Source organism: Lupinus angustifolius, chromosome LG03, assembly GCF_001865875.1.
Source record: "Lupinus angustifolius cultivar Tanjil chromosome LG03, LupAngTanjil_v1.0, whole genome shotgun sequence".
Taxonomy (NCBI): domain Eukaryota; kingdom Viridiplantae; phylum Streptophyta; class Magnoliopsida; order Fabales; family Fabaceae; genus Lupinus; species Lupinus angustifolius.
This window is the reverse complement of record NC_032011.1, coordinates 4,418,873-4,440,841: the sequence shown is the minus strand read 5'-3', so window position 1 is coordinate 4,440,841 and position 21,969 is coordinate 4,418,873. Positions and strand designations below refer to the sequence as shown.

Sequence of the window (21,969 nt, the reverse complement as noted above, 5' to 3'; positions counted from 1 at the left end):
TTTTATTATTTTGTAACACTTTCCTCTTAGGTATTGTATTTTTAGAAGTTAAATTAAAAAAAAAATTAAATTAGAAAGGGTATAAACTAAAAAATCAGCAACATCTATAAAAAAAAAGTTGGAAATTCCAAGTCCAACACAGCCCATTTAGCATTCACCGGCCCAGGAAAAGTTCAGAAACAGAGCTCCAATCTCTGAACAGTATCACATAACCATATATGCCATGTTATCTAACGCAAGGTTCAATTTTCTAAACTGAATTTTATTTGAATTTCTCAACTCGTTGTTGTAACTTTGCTTCCATTTGCATTTGTTCCCGCCATTTCCTTTCTTCTATTTCGTTACTCTTTCCATCTTTCAATGGAAGCCAACACTTCTTCCTACAAGGTACTTCTCTTTTGAATTTAGGGTTCCATTTTTAGTTCAGTTACTCACATGATTCCTCAATTTACTATTTGCAGATTATATTGGGATCTTCCTCAGTAGCACGCCGCAAAATATTGTCCGAAATGGGATACCAATTCACCATAGTGGTACGATATTATGATCCGAAATGTTGTTAGTTTGTTAGAAGACTGTAATATTTATACAGTGTCATCGTTAAGATTTATACACATATACACAGTACATCATCCACTATTCATTCATATTAGTTTTTTTAAGAGTCGATGATGATTAAAAATGAATGTTGAATGATGGACTACATTATATAAAACTCTTACTGTCCGTGTATACATTTTTTTTCCTTGAAATGTTGTTTTCTAATCTTTAATATTATTATTTCATGATGTAGACTGCTGATATTGATGAGAAGAGCATCAGGAAGGAAACTCCAGAAGAGTTAGTTATGGCTCTAGCTGAAGCCAAGGTTTGTAAATATTATAGTTCTTAATCATTTTTGTTTTTTCTTCTTCTTTAAGATTATGTTTGAATTGAGGTTTTGGAGAGAAAAGAAAGGGAAGTCTTATTTTCATTTTATGAATTGAGATGAAGGAAGGACGATTGGAGGTTATATGATAATCTTTTATGGATTTCATTGTGATGAAAAGGTGGTGACTTGGTGTAAATAATATTGTTTTTACAGTATCAAAGAATCAAGCATTGCTACATCAGTAAAAATATTCTGACTCTGATAATAATTATCTTAAAAGTCACACATGTGGTGATGTATTATTGACCATAGTGTTAAAAACTTTATACCGACATTGTATCAAAATTGAACTCATTTTTTTGATTAAAAATAAAAAATATTGAGAATATTTACTCAACGCTGGTTGGTCTGAGCAACAAGTAGCTCCTTAAGTAAGCTTCCATGTTCAAGTCTTATAAATAGAAAAATAGGCGCTGGAAGAGCTTTGCCCCCTTAAACGATTTTTCCCAGTTCGACAGATTAGTTGAAGTCCAAAGTTATTTCCAGATACCAAGGGATAAGGGTATTGGGTCTCGGTAAAAAAAAGAAAAGAAGTGACAGTAAGTCGGTCCTTTCATTTCCCTCCAAAAGCCTCTCTTCTAAACATACCCAAAATGAACTTGATGATATTGCTTAATTTGCTTATTTTTTGATGGTTTCAAACCAAAAAATATGGAAGTCATAGTCATTATAGAACAACCAGCAAAGCAACCTCGTTCTAGTTCTGTGTTACATTAGATTTGATCAGATAATAGATACTTGGGCTGTAGTTCTACTAGATGGAGTCGAGGAGTCGAGGCTAGGGACCTTTAGAGGATGTGCTATAACTGCTTTCTGAATTTCTGATGTTACTGGCTTTGGTGCTTCCTCTGTCTTGTTTCCCCTTTTCTTAATGGAAGGGGAGTGTTAGGATCAATTGTCCTCTGATTTTGGATGTGAATTACATGTCAGGCTAATGCCGTCATATCAAAACTTCAAACTACCAGTAAACGAGAGGGGGTCGATGAACCAACAATTTTGATTGCAGCAGATACAGTATGTCTTGCCAACCCTTAGTTAATTGTTGCTGGTTGTTGTTAGGTTGGTTGTCACCTAAGGCCATTTATTAATTGAGGATATGTAACTTCTTTTGTTGAGGATGTAGTGTACTCCAGTTTCTAGATTATAAATATTGCCTCTTTGACCATTCTTGCAAACACTCAGAGATATAAGCATTGTATTCCCTTTTCATGTATAAGTAAATACTATGGTTTTATCTTATCCCTGCTTTTTTTCACTTTTCATGCATATGTCTGACGGGGACAATTGAAATTGAGTAATGTATATCTTTCTAACATTTTAAATGAGTATTGCAATGGAGGTCTTGATAATTGAATGCAAAGTATAAGATTTACGGTGTTTATTTCCTAATATTTGGGTTGATACCATATGCTTCCATTTACCTTAAGAAATGTTTGTGTTAGGAGTACTTGCTCATTATAAAATCATTTGAGAGCAATAACTATGTATTAAATCCTTGTGTATCATGCTGCTCAAAATTTTGATTTTGGGGTTTATTTTTTCTATTTTTTTCATGGGTTGAATTTGTGTCTTTCTCTTGTTGAAGCTATACCTGGTGAATGGTGATGTCATCTAATTATTCATAGTTTATAAATACTGCTGTCCACTTGTAGTTGTTCTGCTGATGCTCAGGTACTTACTTTAGCTGCTCTGAATTTTTTCCTTAGGCAGAAGCCATCGTACAAAGGCTCCATGTTGATGACTACTTAAAGGAGGCTGAGCCAACATTATTAATTACTTGTGACCAAGTATATATCATAACATATTCTTCTGAATATTTATTTTCTGCATATCACTGCATAAGCAAAAAGAACATCCTTGAGAAATTTAGTTCGAAGGAGAAATCAGAATTCAATTGTACTATCATAGTATCATAAAAAATGATTAGCTGCTTATGGCTTTGTTTGCTTGATTCCTAACATTTGATCTATCTCGCTCTCTGCTTCTTATGGATGATGTTAATATGAAGTTTTGGATTCGTGGACTGGGATTGACTAGTGCTTATTATTAGCCTAAATATGGTCAGTGTTCAAATAAATTGATGTTCTGGTGATGCAGTTGAAAATATAAACAACCACATGTCTCTTTATACCCTAACTTGCATATCTGTGCTCAATATCCTCATGAATAAATGGCTTTATGGTGACAAGAATAATTTGCATCAAAGAAATCGTCAAGTTTTCCCCTTTCTTTGCATAAGTTTACTTTTGCCTTACATTCAATGTCAAATGATTTGCAGGTGGTGGTCTATGGAGGTGTAGTTAGGGAAAAGCCATCTAGCAAAGAAGAAGCTCAACAATTCTTGAAAGGTATGCAAGTTATATTTCTTTCTTTTATCAAGTAAACAAAGGATTTCTCTATGGGTATCTTGTAAACTTCCAAGCACCTCCTATATATTGAGATTCAATGGATGTTTACATAATTTCAGATTATTCTGGAAGGCATGCTGCAACTGTGGGATCTGTGCTAGTTACAAACCTCAAAACAGGATTGAGAAAAGGAGAATGGGATCGTGTGGAGGTATTATTTGCTCTTACCTTCTCTATCTCTCAGGGATTTATTTTCCTCAATTCGTGTTACCATTGTCTGTGACGGTACTAAAGAGAGGAACCTACTAAATTGAAAGTTGAACCTGTTCACTAGTGGTACTCGAGTTCTTTTTGTCGGCGCAATGATGTTCATAGGTGACACATAAGTTTGTACTGCTCTCTCTCAAAGTATGGAGATTGATTTTACCTTGTGATGTTTTACAGATCTATTTCAATGAAATACCTGATGAAACCATTGAGAAGCTGGTATGTGTTGTTTGTTAATTGATTTTTTATGATTCTTTACTTTCTTGTACATGCAGTGTTTATGGTGGGAACTCTCTTCAATTGTTTCAATTGGGTAGTTGATATGTTTTTTTCTTCCTTTTCTTGTTCTTTAGGTTGATGAGGGAATTACGCTCAATGTTGCTGGGGGGCTGATAATAGAGCATCCTTTGATATTGCCATTTGTCAAAGAAGTGGTTTGTTGCCCTCCTCTTTTATACTTTTGATGTATCATTTTTGAGGGACAAGTCAGACTCAATATCTGGTCTAATGAATGCCTCTGTTGGGCTCATACTAAGCAATTAAGTTTTCTATATATAAAGCAGCAAATTTTCCATTGTTCGTCAGTTGGAAGTTGGAACTTTATTATTATTGAAAATGAATCATTAATTGACTAAATTTCACCTACTTAGAGAATGACGAGGGGAGCGAAGGGCTGGAAAACTGACTTAAAAGTCTATACACCATATAGCTAGTTTAGCCTTGGATTTCTTTACCATTCAAACTGTGCAAAGTTATGTTACATCTATGTCTCTGATAGTATGGTAAATCTGCATATTGATTATCCTGTTCTGAAATCCCAGTGGTTCTATTTTTGCTTGAATTGATAGTTTAAGTCATCGATACTAAAGTCCTGATGGCTGCACTGCTTGGTTTCTTGCTGGGACCCAAATTGTGGGCATTCTCTACTTACTACTTCGTATTAAGTATTGACCCTAGAAGAACTCTAAATGATTGTAAATTTGCAGGTAGGAACAACCGATAGCGTGATGGGACTTCCCAAAGCTCTTACTGAAAAACTCTTAAAGGATGCCATGTAGCATGAGTTCCATTCCACCTTGTAGGATTGCCTGGTAACGGTCTAGTTCGCGACATTCATTCTCTACATTTATCTACACACATTTCAGCTTCTTCTAGTAACAGATATGTTTCTGCCGAAGCTGTACCATATATGTCTGAACCTTTTATTGGGCGTTCTGATTGAGTTTATGCGTTTTCCCCATATTTTATTAGTAACATTAGTCTGTTCACTCTGTTGGTATATTAGATAAAGAATTAGATATACCAAGAAACATACAGAACTAAGAGCAGTTGGTTTGTTGTAATGAAAAGTGAGCAAATAAAGTGTACCTACTACTTACCCATAAATTATTAGTGGGTTAAGGTTTTAATTTTTTTAGTGCATTAGATTAAATCATTGGTTACTTATCCTATACACAACCTTGCTTTATAGGAAGCTTTTTTTCTTGTTGGAAATAATGTTATACTAAAATAATGACAACATGGATCAGTTGCTGGTAGTTTTCTCCTTGAAAAGGACGAGTATAATAGATGTACAAAATTTCAGGTTAGAAAGTGCATCTAGAGTTTGAGTTGTGTAAATAAAGGCGAATTGTTTTTATATTAAAAAATGAAGAGCAATACCATTCTTATACACAATTTAATTTAATTTTATATAGTATACATTTCTTCTGTGATAGTCTAGACGATATATTTAATTCTTTAGATTATTCAATCTCCAATAGCACACAAAATTTATTCCATGTACTTAATCAGCGTTGTGTTAGCCAAACATCTTCATGACCCATTTCATGATAAGAATGTCTATATATATATATATGCTCATTCCCAGATATAACCATTGCTAGTGTTTTTTTAATTATTATTATCTTATGTTCCCGTGCATTTTAATTGAACAAACAAAGAAAATCTTGGTCAAAGAAAGTTTCATTCTTTTATTAATGCGGTATACTTTCCACCAGAAGAGCAATCAAATTCTTTTGAGTGTTGCATCCTGAATATGGATTTCACCCTCCAAACATGGTCTTGACTTTAATTAAAGGCAAAAATGTCTAATGTTGATACAACTATAATAAGCCAATAATGAACTACACCACAACATCATTCTGTCTACAAAACAATGATGTGGCTTTTGGCATAAAAGTTAAATAATATTTTTACTTAATGTAAAATGATGCTGCTGAAAGATTTATTGGCTTAGAGTATAGGAGTATAAATTCTCATGCAGAGGGGGCTTGTGCTTCTGGTGCTGCTGATGGTTCCTGAGTTGGTGCACTTTCAGGTTCCAATTCAGGTGCGTCTTCTGGTGCCAATTCAGGTGCATTTTCTGGTGCCAATTCAGGTGCATTTTCTGGTGCCAATTCAGGTGCATTTTCTGGTGCCAATTCAGGTGCATTTTCTGGTGCCAATTCAGGTGCATTTTCTGGTGCCAATTCAGGTGCATTTTCTGGTGCCAATTCAGGTGCATTTTCTGGTGCCAATTCAGGTGCTTCTACTGTTGCACTTTCTGGAGCCAATTCAGGTGCTTCTACTGGTGCTTCTGTGGGTGAGCCTGCTGGTGCCTTTTCAGGTGCATCACCCTCTTCATCAGGAAAATCTTCATGTGCACCATCTAGTGAACTTTCTTTTGTGGGTGGAGCTGGAATTGCATTCCTGGTTTATGACCATGATGATCACAACAACAACAAATTTTTGTTTAAGTGTACATTTTAGTTATATAAAAATTACCATCTTGATATCAACTCACTTATTAAATTAATTATCTTGACCAACAAAGTGTTGATCTAGTGGTGCAAGCCTCTGTTAGATTCCCAGAAAAATCAAGACCAAAAAAATTAATCAACTTGATATCTATAAATATTATAACTTGGTCATCTAAAAAAACACACATTCTTATTATTAAATTAATGTAAGATAATATCAATCTAGTTTTTTAATCTATTTTGATTCTGTTTCAATATGATCAAAATCTATATCATTGTTCAGCTACATGATTGAATGATGCCATATCACATTTGAAAAAGAGCAATATCTAAATTTTCTTCCATGCAAGTAACAAAAATGGGAGAGAAAGAATGTCTCATATCTTACTTGGCATCTCCAACCCAATCACTCAAAGAATCAGCATTGCCTGAACCACCCAAGACCTCCTCAGCAGCCTTTTGGGCAGCACCATCACTTAGGGCAGCTTCAGCAACCATTTGGGCAGACCCATCATTTAAAGCCTTCTTAGCCTCATCTAATGCACCTTCTGGGAGACCTGCAGCACTTGCTTGGTCTAGTAAACTAGACCAATCACCTTGACCCAAAACTGAACCCAATGGCACAACCAGCACCAATGCAAATACCACAAAGAATGTTACCTTTGCCATTTTCTTATTGCTACCTTATAATCAAGAGTTGAAGAAAAGACTTCCGCTTATTTGTGATCTGAAGGTTGCAATAATGAAAATGCAACTTTCTTTGGTTGAAGTTGGTGCTGATTTATAGTGCACAAACTTTAAATTTGGTTCACAAGTTACTTTCTTTGGTTAGAATGAGGTTATCCTTGGCTTTCACATACAAATTTGTTATTTTTAGATAGTTTAATGTCTTTCAAAAATTGGTGGTAGGTTTTTTGACAAATCAGCATAAATCATAATAGCTGCTATATATTTCTTTTGCAAAGTCTTCATTTGCGGATCACTAACTAAATATAGCACAATATTCTCCCTTGTTAATCACCACGGTTGTTTTAGTTTATTTTTAGTGCATTGTAAGAACAAATGTGAAACCAAAAAAGTTGAAGTTATTTTTTCCTTTCTAACATCTTTGCTAAAGCTAGCTGGAAAGGAAATATGTGGCACATTAAAACAAAATGCAACTTTGCATGCAACTGTTTGCTTGCACATTAACACAAATTGTACTAGGAATTATATTAGAACTAGAATTAAAGTAGTAATAACTTGTTCACAAAATAAAAATGATAATAACTTGAAATAAAACAAAGACCACACAAAATAAGGAAATTTTAACTATGTCTTATAATACCCTTACTCCCTTATGCCTCACTCCATGCTGAAGCGTAAAACAGTTGAAACTAACGGCCTTTCCTCCATGGATGCTGAATGCATTGTGCCTCACTCGAAGAACGAGGACGATGACATTCTATTACTAGAAATATTCTCGACTTAGGATCACAAAATTTCTCTTAAAAAATCACAATTTAATTCAACCCTGAACTTTATATCAAGTTAATCCAGTTTAATCCGATTGGACCAGTATTTTCACACTGCAAAGTGATCCAACCATTTTATCGGTTAATAGTGCAAACCAGGAGAGTTTGGACCGTCCCATAGGATCCGGTCCTTGTATCATTGGTCAATACTGTTCTGTCCAAGAGCATCACTATATAATAGGTTTACCTCTTTCAACATGGGCAAGACAAATTGTACAGAGGAGGGTGAATTTCGCCCCTTTGCATCCCAGTGAGAATGACATAAGAGTTGTTAGTTCAGCAGATCCAGGAACTAGGAATGTATCAAGTATATGATATGAAAAACCTGTTTCATACAACGAGGAAAACTCTGCACTGCAAAAAGTATCAGAGATGATATCAAAGTTTGCTCATAAACTAGCCACTGTGCACCAAATACAGCTAACCTTGGCTGGTGACAACAGAGGAGCCACAATGCATGTAGGCTCCGAGTCTGCGAATAAAGAGGGGCCGATTCATATACTTTCATAGTTCGATGAAGTATGATGTTAACAGCAAGATACAAAGCATAGTTACATATGTGGTACCCGATTCTATGTGATTCGTCAATTTTTATATTACTATTACAATACTTTCTTTACAAGGAACCTATACATGGCACGCATGATATTAGGCTAAACAAAGGAACCATGTAACGTATATCAATAAATCACTGATGTTTTATGGTTCAGTCACTAGAAGAGACCGCTAGCGTTCAAGTGACTCTTCCACAGAATCCAGCAAAGCCTATCAAGTCTGGTGACAAGCCGTGCTGAGAATTCGAACTACCAGCCCAAGGCTTGAAGATCAAGATAACCCTGACAAACGTCGAGGTCATGGACTCATGGTTGCAAGTTCAGTATTGATAAGAATGAAAAGGTTGAAGATCAGCGAGTGAATAAAAACAGCTTGGACACAAATGGATAATAAGGATACAGTCTCATTGTTTAAGTTCAAACAATGCTCACAATGTGCATTGTGCAATGTCATTTTTATTTAAATGGTTTGTTTACAGGAAAAGATATTCAGTACAAATAGTTAAGTATGTTGTTTATATTGAGATTATTGGCTCTGATTTAGGAATACTATTGGTCTTTTGAACTAATTTTTATATAAGTTATATTTTATGAAAAATACTTTTAAGAGTGATTCTTTTGGCATACAGGATGTCTTTTATAATCATTATGTTAAGATTAATTTAATGACATTGTAAAGCTACATACTTAAACAAATAGATAATTATATAAATCATGGTTTTGAGGTTCAATGTGATAACTCGTTTTTGGGTAATGATAATATTGAATATTTCCACATCTTAAACATATTAATGAAAAGAAGTTTTAAATTCACTCCGATTTTCTCACAGAATGCCTTTAATTTTATTTAAATTTTTATCATATTTTTATAATGAAGTCCTAATTTCTAAGTTGTAAAAATGGGACATTACACCTCCAAAGTAATTATCTCTAGAAGAAGTTATGCAATATTAATTATTCCATAACAAAGGGGTCCTACTAGTGTAATAACACTTGGGGGTGGTAAAAATTGATTATACAAGTTTGCTTAAGTTTGAGTAAAAAATATATTATATAGTGTAATATTTTCCTTGTTTATAAAATAAATAATGTATATCAAACTATAATTTATTACCGCTACTAAATTTTAACAATCTCTTTTTTATTAAATCATTCTCATGTTTACTATTATGTGTGTGGGTTTCAAGCATTTTTTATCATCTTTCTTTATTATTGTTTAGAAAGTACAATTACTTATATCATGCAATTATTGTGAATAAAAAAGTATGCAGCACATACATGATAATCTCATCGGAATTTTGTTTTGACGCCCATTAATTATGAGTATGACTAGCTTGTATTGGTAATTTTCCCACTTTAATTATTGACAATATTAGAATGCCGATGCTCATGCAAATGGAATCATATATCGTTATTCCCCATGATCTTCAAATATAAAGTAAAGATGACAATCTTGAACTACATATTGTAGTCTGTTAACAATAAAGACAAACTTTTATAATTACCTTTCAATTTGCTTTGAATATGAGTGACACTGAAAGTGATGTTGAGGAAGAAGTGATGGAAGAAGAAGGAAGTGATGTGGAAGAGAGTGGAGGGGAGGAAGATGGTGAGGATGATGATAGTAGTGAGGATAATGATGGTGAGAGTGACAACAGTGGTAGTGATGGTGAAGATGATGATGATAAGGAAGAGGAAAATGATGATAGTGACAATGAGAAGAAGAATGTGGTGGAGGAAGATAAAAAAGACAAGAAAATAAGCAAGAATAGAGCAAAAAAGGAAAAGAAAAGGTTGAAGAAAGAAAGATATGCACAAATAAGAGAGCAAACAAATAGATGTGCTTTAATAATTACTGTCATATATGTGCTAAAGAATTTGACAGTAAAAAATCACTAGAGAATCATATTGGAAAACACAAACTTAGTAAGAAACATCAATGTCCCACTTGTTATAGATGTTTCCTCAACAAAGCAAGTTTGCTTGATCCTAATGCAAAAGCAAAGCTTTCTGTGCTTTGGAAGATGGTTGGCAACTGGAACATGATTTCTCTAGGAAGGGATTCTATGAGTTCTCCTTCTCGTCTGCTGATGATATGAGAAGGGTTTGCGCAACTGGGTCCTGGAATCTTCAACCAGGGAGGGCTTTTACGCCTGTTTTTATGGTCCCCTGATTTCAACCCAAACCTTCAAAGACAATCTCACTCTCAATGTTGGGTAAAGATCTTGGGGCTTCCTCAGGAATACTGGAGTCCCAGAATAATATTCTCTATAGCTGGGGGAATTGGTACCCCTATTTCTCTGGATGATGCAACAAATAACAGGACATTTGGGCATTTTACAAAAGTGTTGGTGGAAATCGACTTGAAAGCCTCCCTCCCAGATCAAATCTTGGTCGAAAGAGAAGGTTTTGCCTTCTTTGTTGCTTTAGAGTATGAAAACTTGCCAGATTTTTGTATGGGTTGCCATGTCTTTGGTCACTTATTATCGAACTGCAGGAAAAATAACAAAAAGGAGGTTGCAGGTGAGGTTCATCCAAAACATGTGATTAGAGGTGAGGTTGGCATAAAAAATGGGGTTAGAAAGGCTCAAGTAGCTGATAAACCTCCCCTAATGGCAAATGAAAACCCAGTGGAAAATGATTTCTTTATCAACTTGGATATAGATCTAACAGAATCAAACTTCCAAAATTTGGAACGGTTGGAGTCCAATGTTTTGAATAATAATCAGGATATTCCTTTGGAAGAGGACTTGATGGATACAGTGGTGGTGGAGACTACTAACAACTTGGTTGAAAACTCTTCTACTAATGAGGAGAACTTTGTGGTTCAACCAACAGAGGATATAGAAAACATAACTGCAGCCAGAGATTTAAAAATTGTTGGGAGACTTTGGGCAGATGATGAAATTGAAGAAAGGTTGGAAGAAGATGAGCAATTCACCAAGGTCTTATCAAAGTCTCATAAGAAAAGAATTAAGAAGAAGGGAAGTTCAGGAAAGATTCACTTTACCTGTAGGGGTGGCTATCTAAATTCATCCCAATGAGAGTGATTTTCTGGAATTGTAGGGGTCTTGGAAATCTTAGGACAAGGTTAGTGTTAAAAAATCTTTGTCTTTCTAATAAGTCAGACTTGGTTTTTCTGTCTGAGCCAATGATTTATCAGGCTGAGATTAATAATAACTTATGGACTGATTTGAAGTTAAAGCTCTTTGCTGTGAATGATAGAGGTAACCAGATGCCAAACATTTGGGGTTTGTGTAATCCTAGTCTTTCTCCTGTGGTGCTAGCTAATACTAGGCAACATATCTCAATCTCCTTAAATTATGAAAATAAGTGTTTTAATATGTGTGTTGTCTATGCCCACACTAACTACATTCAGAGAAGGCATCTTTGGTCTGATATTCAAGATCTGATGTTGGAGCATAATGACCTTTGGTGCTGTATTGGGGACTTTAATGTGGTCCTGGGGGCTAATGAGAGTAGAGGTCCTAGGATTCCTCAAAGACTTCCTTCTGAGGAATTCAAGGCCTTCTCGGATAGTGCAAATTTGATCCATCTTCTAACCAGAGGAGCTGAGTTCACTTGGTCTAATAGAAGAAGGGGTCATGCTTTCACTGAGAAAAGGCTTGACAGAACCATGTGCAATGATAGTTGGCTCTCTCTATGGAACCAAGTCTCTTGATGTACTCTTCCTCGAATTGCTTCTGATCACCATCCCATCTTCCTTCTGGCTTCCTTTGCTAATTCTTCTAGGCCTGCTCCTTTCAGATTTCATCAAATGTGGATTAAGCATTCAGATTGTAAAAGGGTGGTTGAAGAGTCTTGGACTCAGGGGATATATGGCCTCCCTATGTTTATCCTAATGCAAAAGTTGAAAAGGTTAAAATCAGTGCTTAAAACTTGGAATATAGAGGTCTTTGGCAATATTCATCTCAAAGTTCAGAACTCAATGGCTGATGTTGAAGCAATTCAAAACTGTATTCAGAATTTTGGGCCTCAACCTGAGTTGTTGGAGCAGGAAGGAGTGGCTCAAAATCAGTTGATGAATGATCTTCTAATGGAAGAGGATTTTTGGAGGGAAAAATCTAGGCTTAATTGGCACATTAGTGGGGATATGAACACTAACTTTTTTCACAAGGTTACTAAAATAAGGCAATCAACCAAAGCTATGTCTATGATTAAGGATGGGGACAACCTGTTGGTTAATCAGTCTGATATTAGCAATCATGTGCTTGGTTACTTCACCAATTTGTTTGCTTCTCCAAACATAACCTCTGCCAACTCCCTAATCAATGAGGTAATTCCTAGTGTGGTTAGTGATTTGGATAATGGATTGCTTACAAGTATTCCTTTTGATGATGAAATTAAGAAGGCAGTTTTCTCCCTTAATGGTGATGGTGCTCCTGGGCCTGATGGTTTTGGGGGTTGCTTTTTTCAAACTTTCTAGAATATTGTTGGAAAGGATGTTTGCAATTCTACTTTGCAATTCTTCAAGCAGGGGTGGATGTTGCCAAATTTGAATGCTAACAATGTGGTCCTCATTCCTAAGTTTGTTGGAGCTGATAGAATTGAGGATTTTAGACCCATTGCTTTGGCTAATTTCCAATTCAAAATTATAACCAAGATTTTGGCTGATAGACTTGCTTCTATAGCCCCTACAATTGTCTCATCTAATCAAAGAGGGTTCATCAGGGATAAGCACATTCATGATTGCATCTGTTTGGCTTCTGAGGCAGTCAACCTTCTTCCTCATAAATCTTTTGGTGGTAACTTGGAAATTAAGTTGGACATAAAGAAAGCCTTTGATACTTTGGACTGGAATTTCCCTTTAGAGACATTAAGAGCTTTTGGTTTCAATGACAAATTCATTAAGTGGATTCAGGTTATCCTAGAATCTGCTAAGCTCTCAATCTGTGTCAATGGTCAAAATGTGGGCTTCTTTAATTGCAAGAGAGGAGTTAGGCAAGGTGATCCTCTTTCTCCTATCCTTTTCTGTCTTGTAGAAGATGTCTTCAGTAGAGGCATCTCTAATTTGGTTGCTCAAGGGAGATTGAGCACTATTTCTGGTCCTAACAGCTTGCACACTTCTAGTCATGTCCTGTATGCTGATGATATACTCATTTTCTGCAAAGGTATCAAGAATGAGCTTCAGGCTCTTAACAGCCTCATTCATAGTTATGCTGAGGTTTCTGGTCAGCATGTCAATCCTACTAAATGCAGGTTCTACACTATCAATGCTCCAGCAAGAAAAATTTCAATTCTTGCAGATACTTTAGGATTTTCTGCTGGATCTCTGCCTTTCAATTACTTGGGTGTCCCTTTGTTTATAAGGAAACCAAAAAAAGTGCATCTTCAACACATTGCTGATAAAATAACTCTAAAAATGGCTAATTGGAAAGGCTTGTCTCTCTCAATAATGGGAAGAGTGGAGCTTGTTAAATCTATCATACAAAGTATGCTTGTGTATAGTTTTCATGTCTATGTTTAGCCTTCTCAACTGCTCAAGCATGTGGATAAGTGCATGAGAAACTTTATCTGGTCTGGAGATATCAATGTGAGGAAAATGATTACAGTGGCTTGGCATCAAGTTTGCTCTCCTACCAAGAATAGTGGCCTGGGAATTAAATCAATCAAGCATCTCAACAAAGTTGCCATTCTCAAGTTAACTTGGGAAATGATTTCTTTGGATCAGGAATGGGCTATTTTTTATAGGCAGAGATTTGGAGCTTCTGCCAATCCCTCAAACAGATACTATAAGTCTTCAATTTGGCCTGACATTAAAAATAGTTGGCATGGTGCAATCATAAACTCCAGATGGTTAGTTGGTGATTGGCATACCATAAGCTTTTGGAAAGACAATTGGCTTGGATGCCATTTGGTGGAATCCACGAATATTCCCACAGAGCTACATAATTCTCTTCTAGCTTCTGTTACTGACTTCATCTCAGGCTATAAATGGATCATTCCTAGCCTCATTGCTGATCACTTTCCTGAAATTGCCATACAGATCTCAAAGACTAGGATTCCTAAATTAAAGGACAGACTGGTGTGGACAAACTCTACTGATGGAATGTTGTCTCTGAGGGATGCCTATTCTTATGTTAATAGTCCTAATTCAAACACCAATTGGGGCAAAAAAATCTGGTATTCATCAATTACTCCTTCAAAGACTTTTCTGATATGGAGATGGATAAACAAGAAGATGCCAACAGATGACAATATTCAAAAGAGGGGTTATTGTATGGTTTCTATGTGCAGTCTTTGCAAGGTTTCTTCTGAAACCTCTGATCATCTGTTTCTTAACTGTAAGCTTGCCAAACATCTGTGGCATTGGCTCTGTTCAACTTTCTCAATCCAATTGGACACTTCTTCCATTAATTCTATCTTGCTGGCCTGTAATTCAAGATGGAGCAACCAGCTGAATGACACCCTGCTTGCTGCCATCACCCATATTATTTCCACAATCTGGTCCTACAGAAATAGTTCTAGATTTGAAGACAAGGAAGCATCCAAGCTCCAAGCTTTGGCTAGAATCAGATTGGCAACCTCTTTGTCGGGTAATATTTCTAAGCATAAGGCTAATGGCTCTCTAGAGGAGTTCAACATCCTAAAGAATCTTAATATCTCAATCAAGTATAGCAGAGCTCCTAGAATCTGTGAAATAACATGGAAAAATCCTAATACGGGAGTCTTAAAAATCAACACTGATGGAGCTGCTAAGGGGTCCCCTAGTCATGCAGGTGGTGGTGGCATATTCAGGGACCATTCTGAAAATATGGTGGCTTGCTTTGCAAGCTATTACGACATTCATGATGCTCTTTATGCTGAGCTTCAAACTGCAATCACAACGATTGATATTGCTTTCAAGCATGGCTGGAACTCGTTATGGTTGGAGTGTGCTCTACTCTAGTGGTGGACATCTTCAATGGAAAGGGCTCGGTTCCTTGGCAGCTTTGGTCGAAATGGAACATTTGCAAACAAACTCTTTTGGCAATGAATCTATCTATCTCTCATATATATAGGGAAGGCAATTATTGTGCTGATAAGTTGGCTAACCATGGTATAGCTTCTAGGACTTTTTCTTGGTGGCTTGACATTCCTAAATTCATAGTGGAAAACTATAATAGGAATAGGTTGGGTCTTCCCAACTATAGATTCTATGACTTGTAACTCTCTTTCTCTCTTTCTTTCCTTAATCAATATATTTGTGAGGTGCTTTTGCACCTTTGCTTAAAAAAAAGTTTGCTTGATCACATACACTTTTATTATGCAAGCTGCATAAATAATTAGTAACAATGACTTAATAGTTATTTTAATTTCCTATTTACAATCTAAAATAGTATGAAGGAATAATGTGAAAGAATTGTATTCTATCTAGATTTACAATTACATAAATGTTTTAAATTATATGTTATGTTTTATTGATTAAGGCTTCTTTGACTTATATAATACATATTAATTATTCTCTGTTTATTAAATAATTCCTTCTTACCAGCTAATAAGCAAAAAAAAAATGTTGAATTTTATGTGAATGTTAAAATCTATTTTATCACTAAAAATTCAAATTACATAGTTGAACGCTATTTTCAAATTAAAATTAGTTTTTTCTTCAAGTCTTAGTTATATTGAATGTCAGCAATCAGAAATGGTTTCTCAGCTTTTGTCCAATCTTCCCAATCAATTATTTGTAGTATTAATAAACTAATAATTAACAATTTAAAATATTGACAAATATAAATGCAAACTTACTAAAAAGGAAAACATAAGATGACAACAATAATCATTCTTTAGCATGTTTAGCTACTCTCATCTCATGATAATTTCTTTAATAAATTAGTATAAGTTAAAGTAACATAATCACTTCTCTATGAGTATGTTACCTTTTAAATACAAAATTATTCTTTTAATATAACAAATATTAAATCATTTAAATAAACTAGCTTAAAAATCTTAAGTCAATTCTTTAACCTGTGTTGTGTATTTGAGATTATTGATGTTTATATTGTTTTCAATAATATATTATTTGGGTCTAATTATGTAGCTAATAGGACGTTTAATGTAAATTAAAAAGTTGTGTATCAACATTCTCATAGAATTGCGTTAAAATACATGATACAAACCATTTTTCTATCAAAATAGATATCATTTTATCAAGGAAGTATTATCGTATGTCCATCAAAATGCATATTTTACCGTACTTATGAAGCACTTAGTTTCCTACCCAAACATTCTAATAATTGGTTTACATATAAATAGAAATTACTTCACAACTTTCTTTAATTAAGTAATGAATTATTAGTTTTTTTCTCCAGTTTACTTCTTAAAAACACATGTATGTAATGTTTATATCAACTTGACGACTTTTCTATTTATTTTTTTAAATATTGGAAGTGATAAGATAATAACTTAAATCATGTCAATCCTTTTCATCACTTAAATCCTTTTCAAACAGACTTTGTGTATACTCAAAGGTGTGATATAAAATTGCTATGGCAAAAAACAACATTTACACAACGCATAGTATAAAAGTTAAACAAACTAATAGCAAGAAAAAAAAAATCAAGAGTTCATGTATCCTTGCAAAAGATTAAACTATATATAAAAAATTATGATATCAACTTTTCCTGTGGAATAACAAAAAATGGTGGTGGCATCCCTTTTGTAGAGAAACTTGGAACATAATGTTTATGAAATGTTCTATTCTCAACATTAAATATGTCAGTGTCACACGATTCAAATTGAAAATTCCTTACATAAACATCATAGTAATAATCAGTGTAATAAATTGAATTTGGATGAAGTTGGGATACTTTGAAGTTAGAACTGATATAGAATTATTATCCCCCAAGAATGAGGTTTCTCCATCCAATGTTTTTGTTCCATTAATCTTTCTCAATCGTCTATGAGTTGATAAAAAAGATAGTCTAGAAACTTCAAATTTCACAGTCAATTTGGGTTCCTTCTCCTCAGGCTCATCATCAGACTCAAGATCATCTTCAGACTCAGGCTCATCATTAGACTCAGGCTCATCATTAGACTTAGGCTCATCATCATAATCAGGCTCATCATCATAATCAGGCTCATCATCAGACTCAAGCTCATCATCAGACTCAGACTCATATTTCTTTAATATATAGCTTGATAAATAAATATAGTGCAACTTGTGTGGTTCTTTAAAAATTATATATAATTGATAAGTTCTCTTATACATTTAGATGTTGATGTTGTTTATAACAATATTACTTCATTTGAGTTCATAATGATTTTACACTTGATGAAATATATTATGTATGTATTAATAATATATTCTAAATATACTTATAAGTTATTTAATATTGATAATATATTTTTTGTCCAAAATTTCTATCCAACGAGTTTCAATGAACAATGAAGATTAGTTTAAAATCTCAATGTCAACATTTTATTTTTTGTGTCGTTATCCAATCAAGTTTGACAAAATTTCTATCATATGTCGTTAGTCATATCTTGCATTATCAATTAATTCTTCTTATTTTATTTATTGTGGTTTTTACCATATGTCGTCAGTCATATATTGCATTATCAAGTAATTCATCTTATTTTATCTTGTAGATAACATATTGGTTTATATTTTAAAGGAAATAGTTAAAATTTAATCTCTGGTTTCCTCGTATATATTTTCGTTATTCAATTAGTTTTAATTATAAATTATAATTAAATATTATCGTCTCTCCTAAAATTTTGATCAAGATCCACCACCGAGTAGAATACTCTAATATTATTAGCATTCATGCTTAGGAATATTAAGAAACTTCCTTACATAAGACAAATAGACTTGTTATTAAACATCAATCCTAATAGCTTGAACTACACAAACTTCTGCTTGAAGAATAAACAATTGTTTTGTGCAGCTTCTTTCCTTTCCTACTAAAATATATACATTTTATACCAACTCAAGGAAGAGTGACAGAACAATTTGTTCACAACAGAAAAATAATGATCATTCACAAGCTGGTTTTGTGTCGAAGCTGCTCAAGCAGATTGCAAAGGCTTGAAAAGCCGAAAGGGGATATCGGTAATCCATGGTGAATATGTCCTTCCCAATTTTTCCAAATTGTAGTATCACTTTCTCTTGTTCTGCCACCGGTACATTTTCCGAAGGTTCTGCAACTGCTACAAGCTGGAAGTTCTTCACGGACGCCACTGTAACCCGTCCCTTGAAATTCAAGCACCAACATTGCAGTTGTTCATGCCATCTAGGAGCTTTGTTTTTCAAAATCAATGGTTGCCTTGCACTATGGGTTGATTCTGTAGTAGTATTAGTACCACCTGAAGCAAATTCAATTCCTTGCTTCTTTCCTTTCGAAATCGGCAAGGGGGTTGCATGCTCATTATAGCACTTGGTAAACTTCAAAGGAGTAGGTGCAGCCCCTCCTTCTTTGATTGCAGATATGGGGATTAAGTGCATTGTACAACACATTCTCCTTGGACCTCTCGTACGAAGAACATTGAGTTCATATGATACCGTACCCATGTTATAGTTAGCAGCAGCAACTCTTTGAAGTACTTGCTTCAAATGGACGCTTCGCTGAGACTTGCAATTCGATGGAAGTGCAGAATCATGTGGAGGCTCGCCATCCAAGATCGTAAACTTGGTTCCAAGAAAGTTAGACCTGTTCATTGCTTACAGATCAAGATAACAGAAGAATAATGTAACAGACATAAAGATAAGGGTCATAGAGAGATTTGGACTAACCTCAGCTTTCCAATGTAAGTATTGCTAGCTCGAGAGAAATCATCGGCAACCAATGATATAAAAAATTCTGTACATGTTAACCTTTTAATCTTCTTTGCTGCCAATAGCAGTTTGCTCATTTCACCCGAAAGCGCTGCGAAATATTATAGCACTAGTCTCAGAGTAAACACAAAGGTTCATTTAAAGAACAGTAGATTCAGTCAAATATACTGAATAGTATTCACTTCCAAAATGAATGGAAGAGTTCTACAAAAAATTAACTAGAAGATTATAAAAAGTCATCAAAATTGTAAATAGGATTTCCTAGTAGATCTACCCAAACTACATCATTGCTGCTACAGTTACATTTTGATTTAAAAAAAACAACATTGAATCATCATTTATCATTAGAAATGATTTGCAATAAGAAAACACAAGGAAAGTCTTTCTAATATTAAGAATTTTATCCTACCAAAACAGAGGAAGAAATCAACAGTTTTCACTCTAAAGTTCCAAGAATTAATAAAAGTATAGGAAGGCATGCTTTGCTTGAAAAATATAATGATCAAAGAACTCTCCAAGAGAATAAACTACCAAAAGAATAAAGAGACACAAGATCATCAAGTAAGGTGTTTCAAACACCAAAAATATTAATGTTTAGCAGAAATTCTAACAACTATTTCTGAGTGAAGAATGAATCATGTGAGCACAAAGATATTACCAGGGCTCAGACCGAGATATAATCGGTATGTAGAAGTCACCCTTTCTCTCTTTATAAAACACTGGATTGGAGTGTCTCTTGGACCAGGCTGATAAACACAGAAGCAATCAACACAGTAATCACACATTAATACCAAATACTTGTAAACCAAACCTCAAGCAAATTTAAGCATAAAAATCTGAATTGCTTGAGTGGTTTTATAGTGTAATGAGTAGAAATACAAATCCCTTAACTTGAAATCAGAATAATAATCAATACAATAGAGGAAAATCCTCTGATTGATCTCAACAGATATCAATTACTTAAATACATAATTACCTGCTTCAGTGATATAGGGAAAGTGATCCAACCACACTGTTCCGGTGTTTTAACCACACCTTTTGTTATTTCCCTCCATGACCTACAAACTGAGGCACATGCTACAAGTACTTTCCTTGCAGGCCAAGAAATTTCACTGGCTTCTACCCTTTGAATTATGTCTAATAGCAACTCAGGTGGTAAGTTAGTCCACCTACTTTGCTCACCAACTATTGACGATAATGACGATGATGATGACGACGACAATACTGGCGAGGAACATTCAGGTGCAATGTGAGATTTTCCATAGAGATGCATATGCTTGGCTTCTGCCCCTTTTCGATACATGTTTCCAATGCCCTCTCCCATATCCTTAAGCTCGCGAAAAATACTCTTGAATGACATCATGATAAGTGTACTAGGACTAAAACTAACAACCATTTAAATTAAGTAATCATATCATAGAAGTGGTGAATGATTCATTACAAGTAGCAATGATGGAATGAAACATATATTGCAGTGAAAGTTGCTATAAGATTGAAATCCTTAAATCAATGCAAATTCCTATACTGAAAAGTAAAAGAAAAAAAGCTCAAGAATTTAGAGGCATATGCATGTACCATGAGACAAGGGCATAGAAAGTGAGGAAATGTTGCAGAGAACTTGAAAGGCACAGAGGATGAGGGATTGGGATGAAGGAATGTGGAGAGTAGTTCCAAGACTGTATCTCAAACTCAGAGGCTAATGTCTTGAATAGAGTAAAAGGTGAGAGATGAAGTTGTTTGTTTATTATGAGTTACATTATTACAAGTTACAAGACAAAGGTTGGGGATAAAAACTAGAAAAATAGGAGCATCACATCCTGAGATATCTTGTCTCAGATCATGTCTTATACGTTATCTCAAATAACAATAATAATGAAATTTTTAAATTAATATAACATGTTCATTAGTGGAGGACAACTTGTGTGACACGATCTAAGACAACAGATCTTATGTTCCAATGCAACAAGCAAAACATCCCTTCCCTTTTTCACAAGACACAACCACAAAGGTTTTTGCCCTTTGTAGCTAGTGACAGTGCCACACTCCAAAATGCAAAGTTTCTATCAAATGGACTCAGTTTTCATTAGCATCATTCAGTGCATATAGTCCAAGAAATTGGTTGTTTTAACTGGTACTCACTGTATAATACCTTTCATAGAACAAAAGTTAAATACAAATTATTTCACAATTGAAATTGGAGAAATGTTTTTTCTACCTTATCTCTGTACAACTTTAAACATTTTAATTTCATTAATTATGAATATCATGATATCACATGTTTTAAAATAGAGTACAAAAGAATTGTTATGCTAAATGTTGTCCAAATACATTGTGTACATAACAAATTATTAACATATTCATATCTCACCTTCACGTCACGCTTACTTAACATCATTACAAATTAGAATAATGATTTCTATATATAATATAGAATTTGTGTATGAATTAAATTTGTATCTCTAAACTTATTAAAATATTAGTGCTATCGTCAATTATGTCGATCTAAAGACCAACCCAACAACTCAGGAGTCATACTCACTCGTAAGGGTATGTTTTTTGAGCTAGTGATTTAACATTCAACTTTAAAGTCTTCTCTTTTCATTCTATAAAAAAAAGTAACTCGTAAATAGATCATAAGAAGTCTTATACTATAGGAATGTAATACATGGAATGTCAGTATAAAAATTTATACTACAGTTCATACAACATTCATCATTCATTTGTATTACTCATACATTATTCTCTTGTAGAAAAGATGAGAAGATGATTATTATTGTCTTCAATGTCAAATTTTACTTTCTCATATATCCTATTATTGGTGTCTTAGTAGAATTGTT

At 34.3% G+C, this 21,969-nt stretch overlaps 3 protein-coding genes across 6 annotated transcripts; 1 reads left to right on the top strand and 2 right to left on the bottom strand.

Annotated features, from left to right (window-relative positions):
- On the top strand, positions 210-4,935 carry LOC109343182 (maf-like protein DDB_G0281937). 3 transcript variants are annotated; one of them, XM_019581368.1, is made up of 10 exons: positions 210-387; positions 462-533; positions 794-868; positions 1,862-1,945; positions 2,638-2,718; positions 3,210-3,279; positions 3,399-3,490; positions 3,724-3,765; positions 3,900-3,980; positions 4,533-4,935. In XM_019581368.1, the coding sequence occupies exons 1-10, from the start codon at positions 361-363 to the stop codon at positions 4,602-4,604; spliced, it is 696 nt and encodes a 231-aa protein (XP_019436913.1). In that variant the 5' UTR covers positions 210-360; the 3' UTR covers positions 4,605-4,935. The 3 variants fall into 3 exon arrangements, with proteins under 3 accessions (XP_019436913.1, XP_019436915.1, XP_019436914.1); XM_019581370.1 differs by lacking the exon at positions 1,862-1,945 and having other exon boundaries at positions 212-387; XM_019581369.1 differs by lacking the exon at positions 2,638-2,718 and having other exon boundaries at positions 212-387.
- Positions 5,496-7,054, bottom strand: LOC109343181 (diacylglycerol kinase kappa-like). The gene is made up of 2 exons (XM_019581367.1): positions 6,676-7,054; positions 5,496-6,237 (listed from the first exon to the last, which is right to left on the bottom strand). Exons 1-2 carry the CDS (start codon positions 6,954-6,956, stop codon positions 5,805-5,807), a joined length of 714 nt encoding a protein of 237 aa, XP_019436912.1. The 5' UTR covers positions 6,957-7,054; the 3' UTR covers positions 5,496-5,804.
- LOC109343180 (tubby-like F-box protein 5) lies at positions 18,102-20,877 on the bottom strand. 2 transcript variants are annotated; one of them, XM_019581366.1, is made up of 5 exons: positions 20,708-20,877; positions 20,109-20,517; positions 19,791-19,878; positions 19,091-19,223; positions 18,102-19,007 (listed from the first exon to the last, which is right to left on the bottom strand). In XM_019581366.1, the coding sequence occupies exons 2-5, from the start codon at positions 20,493-20,495 to the stop codon at positions 18,335-18,337; spliced, it is 1,281 nt and encodes a 426-aa protein (XP_019436911.1). In that variant the 5' UTR covers positions 20,496-20,517; positions 20,708-20,877; the 3' UTR covers positions 18,102-18,334. The 2 variants fall into 2 exon arrangements, with proteins under 2 accessions (XP_019436911.1, XP_019436910.1); XM_019581365.1 differs by having other exon boundaries at positions 20,109-20,806.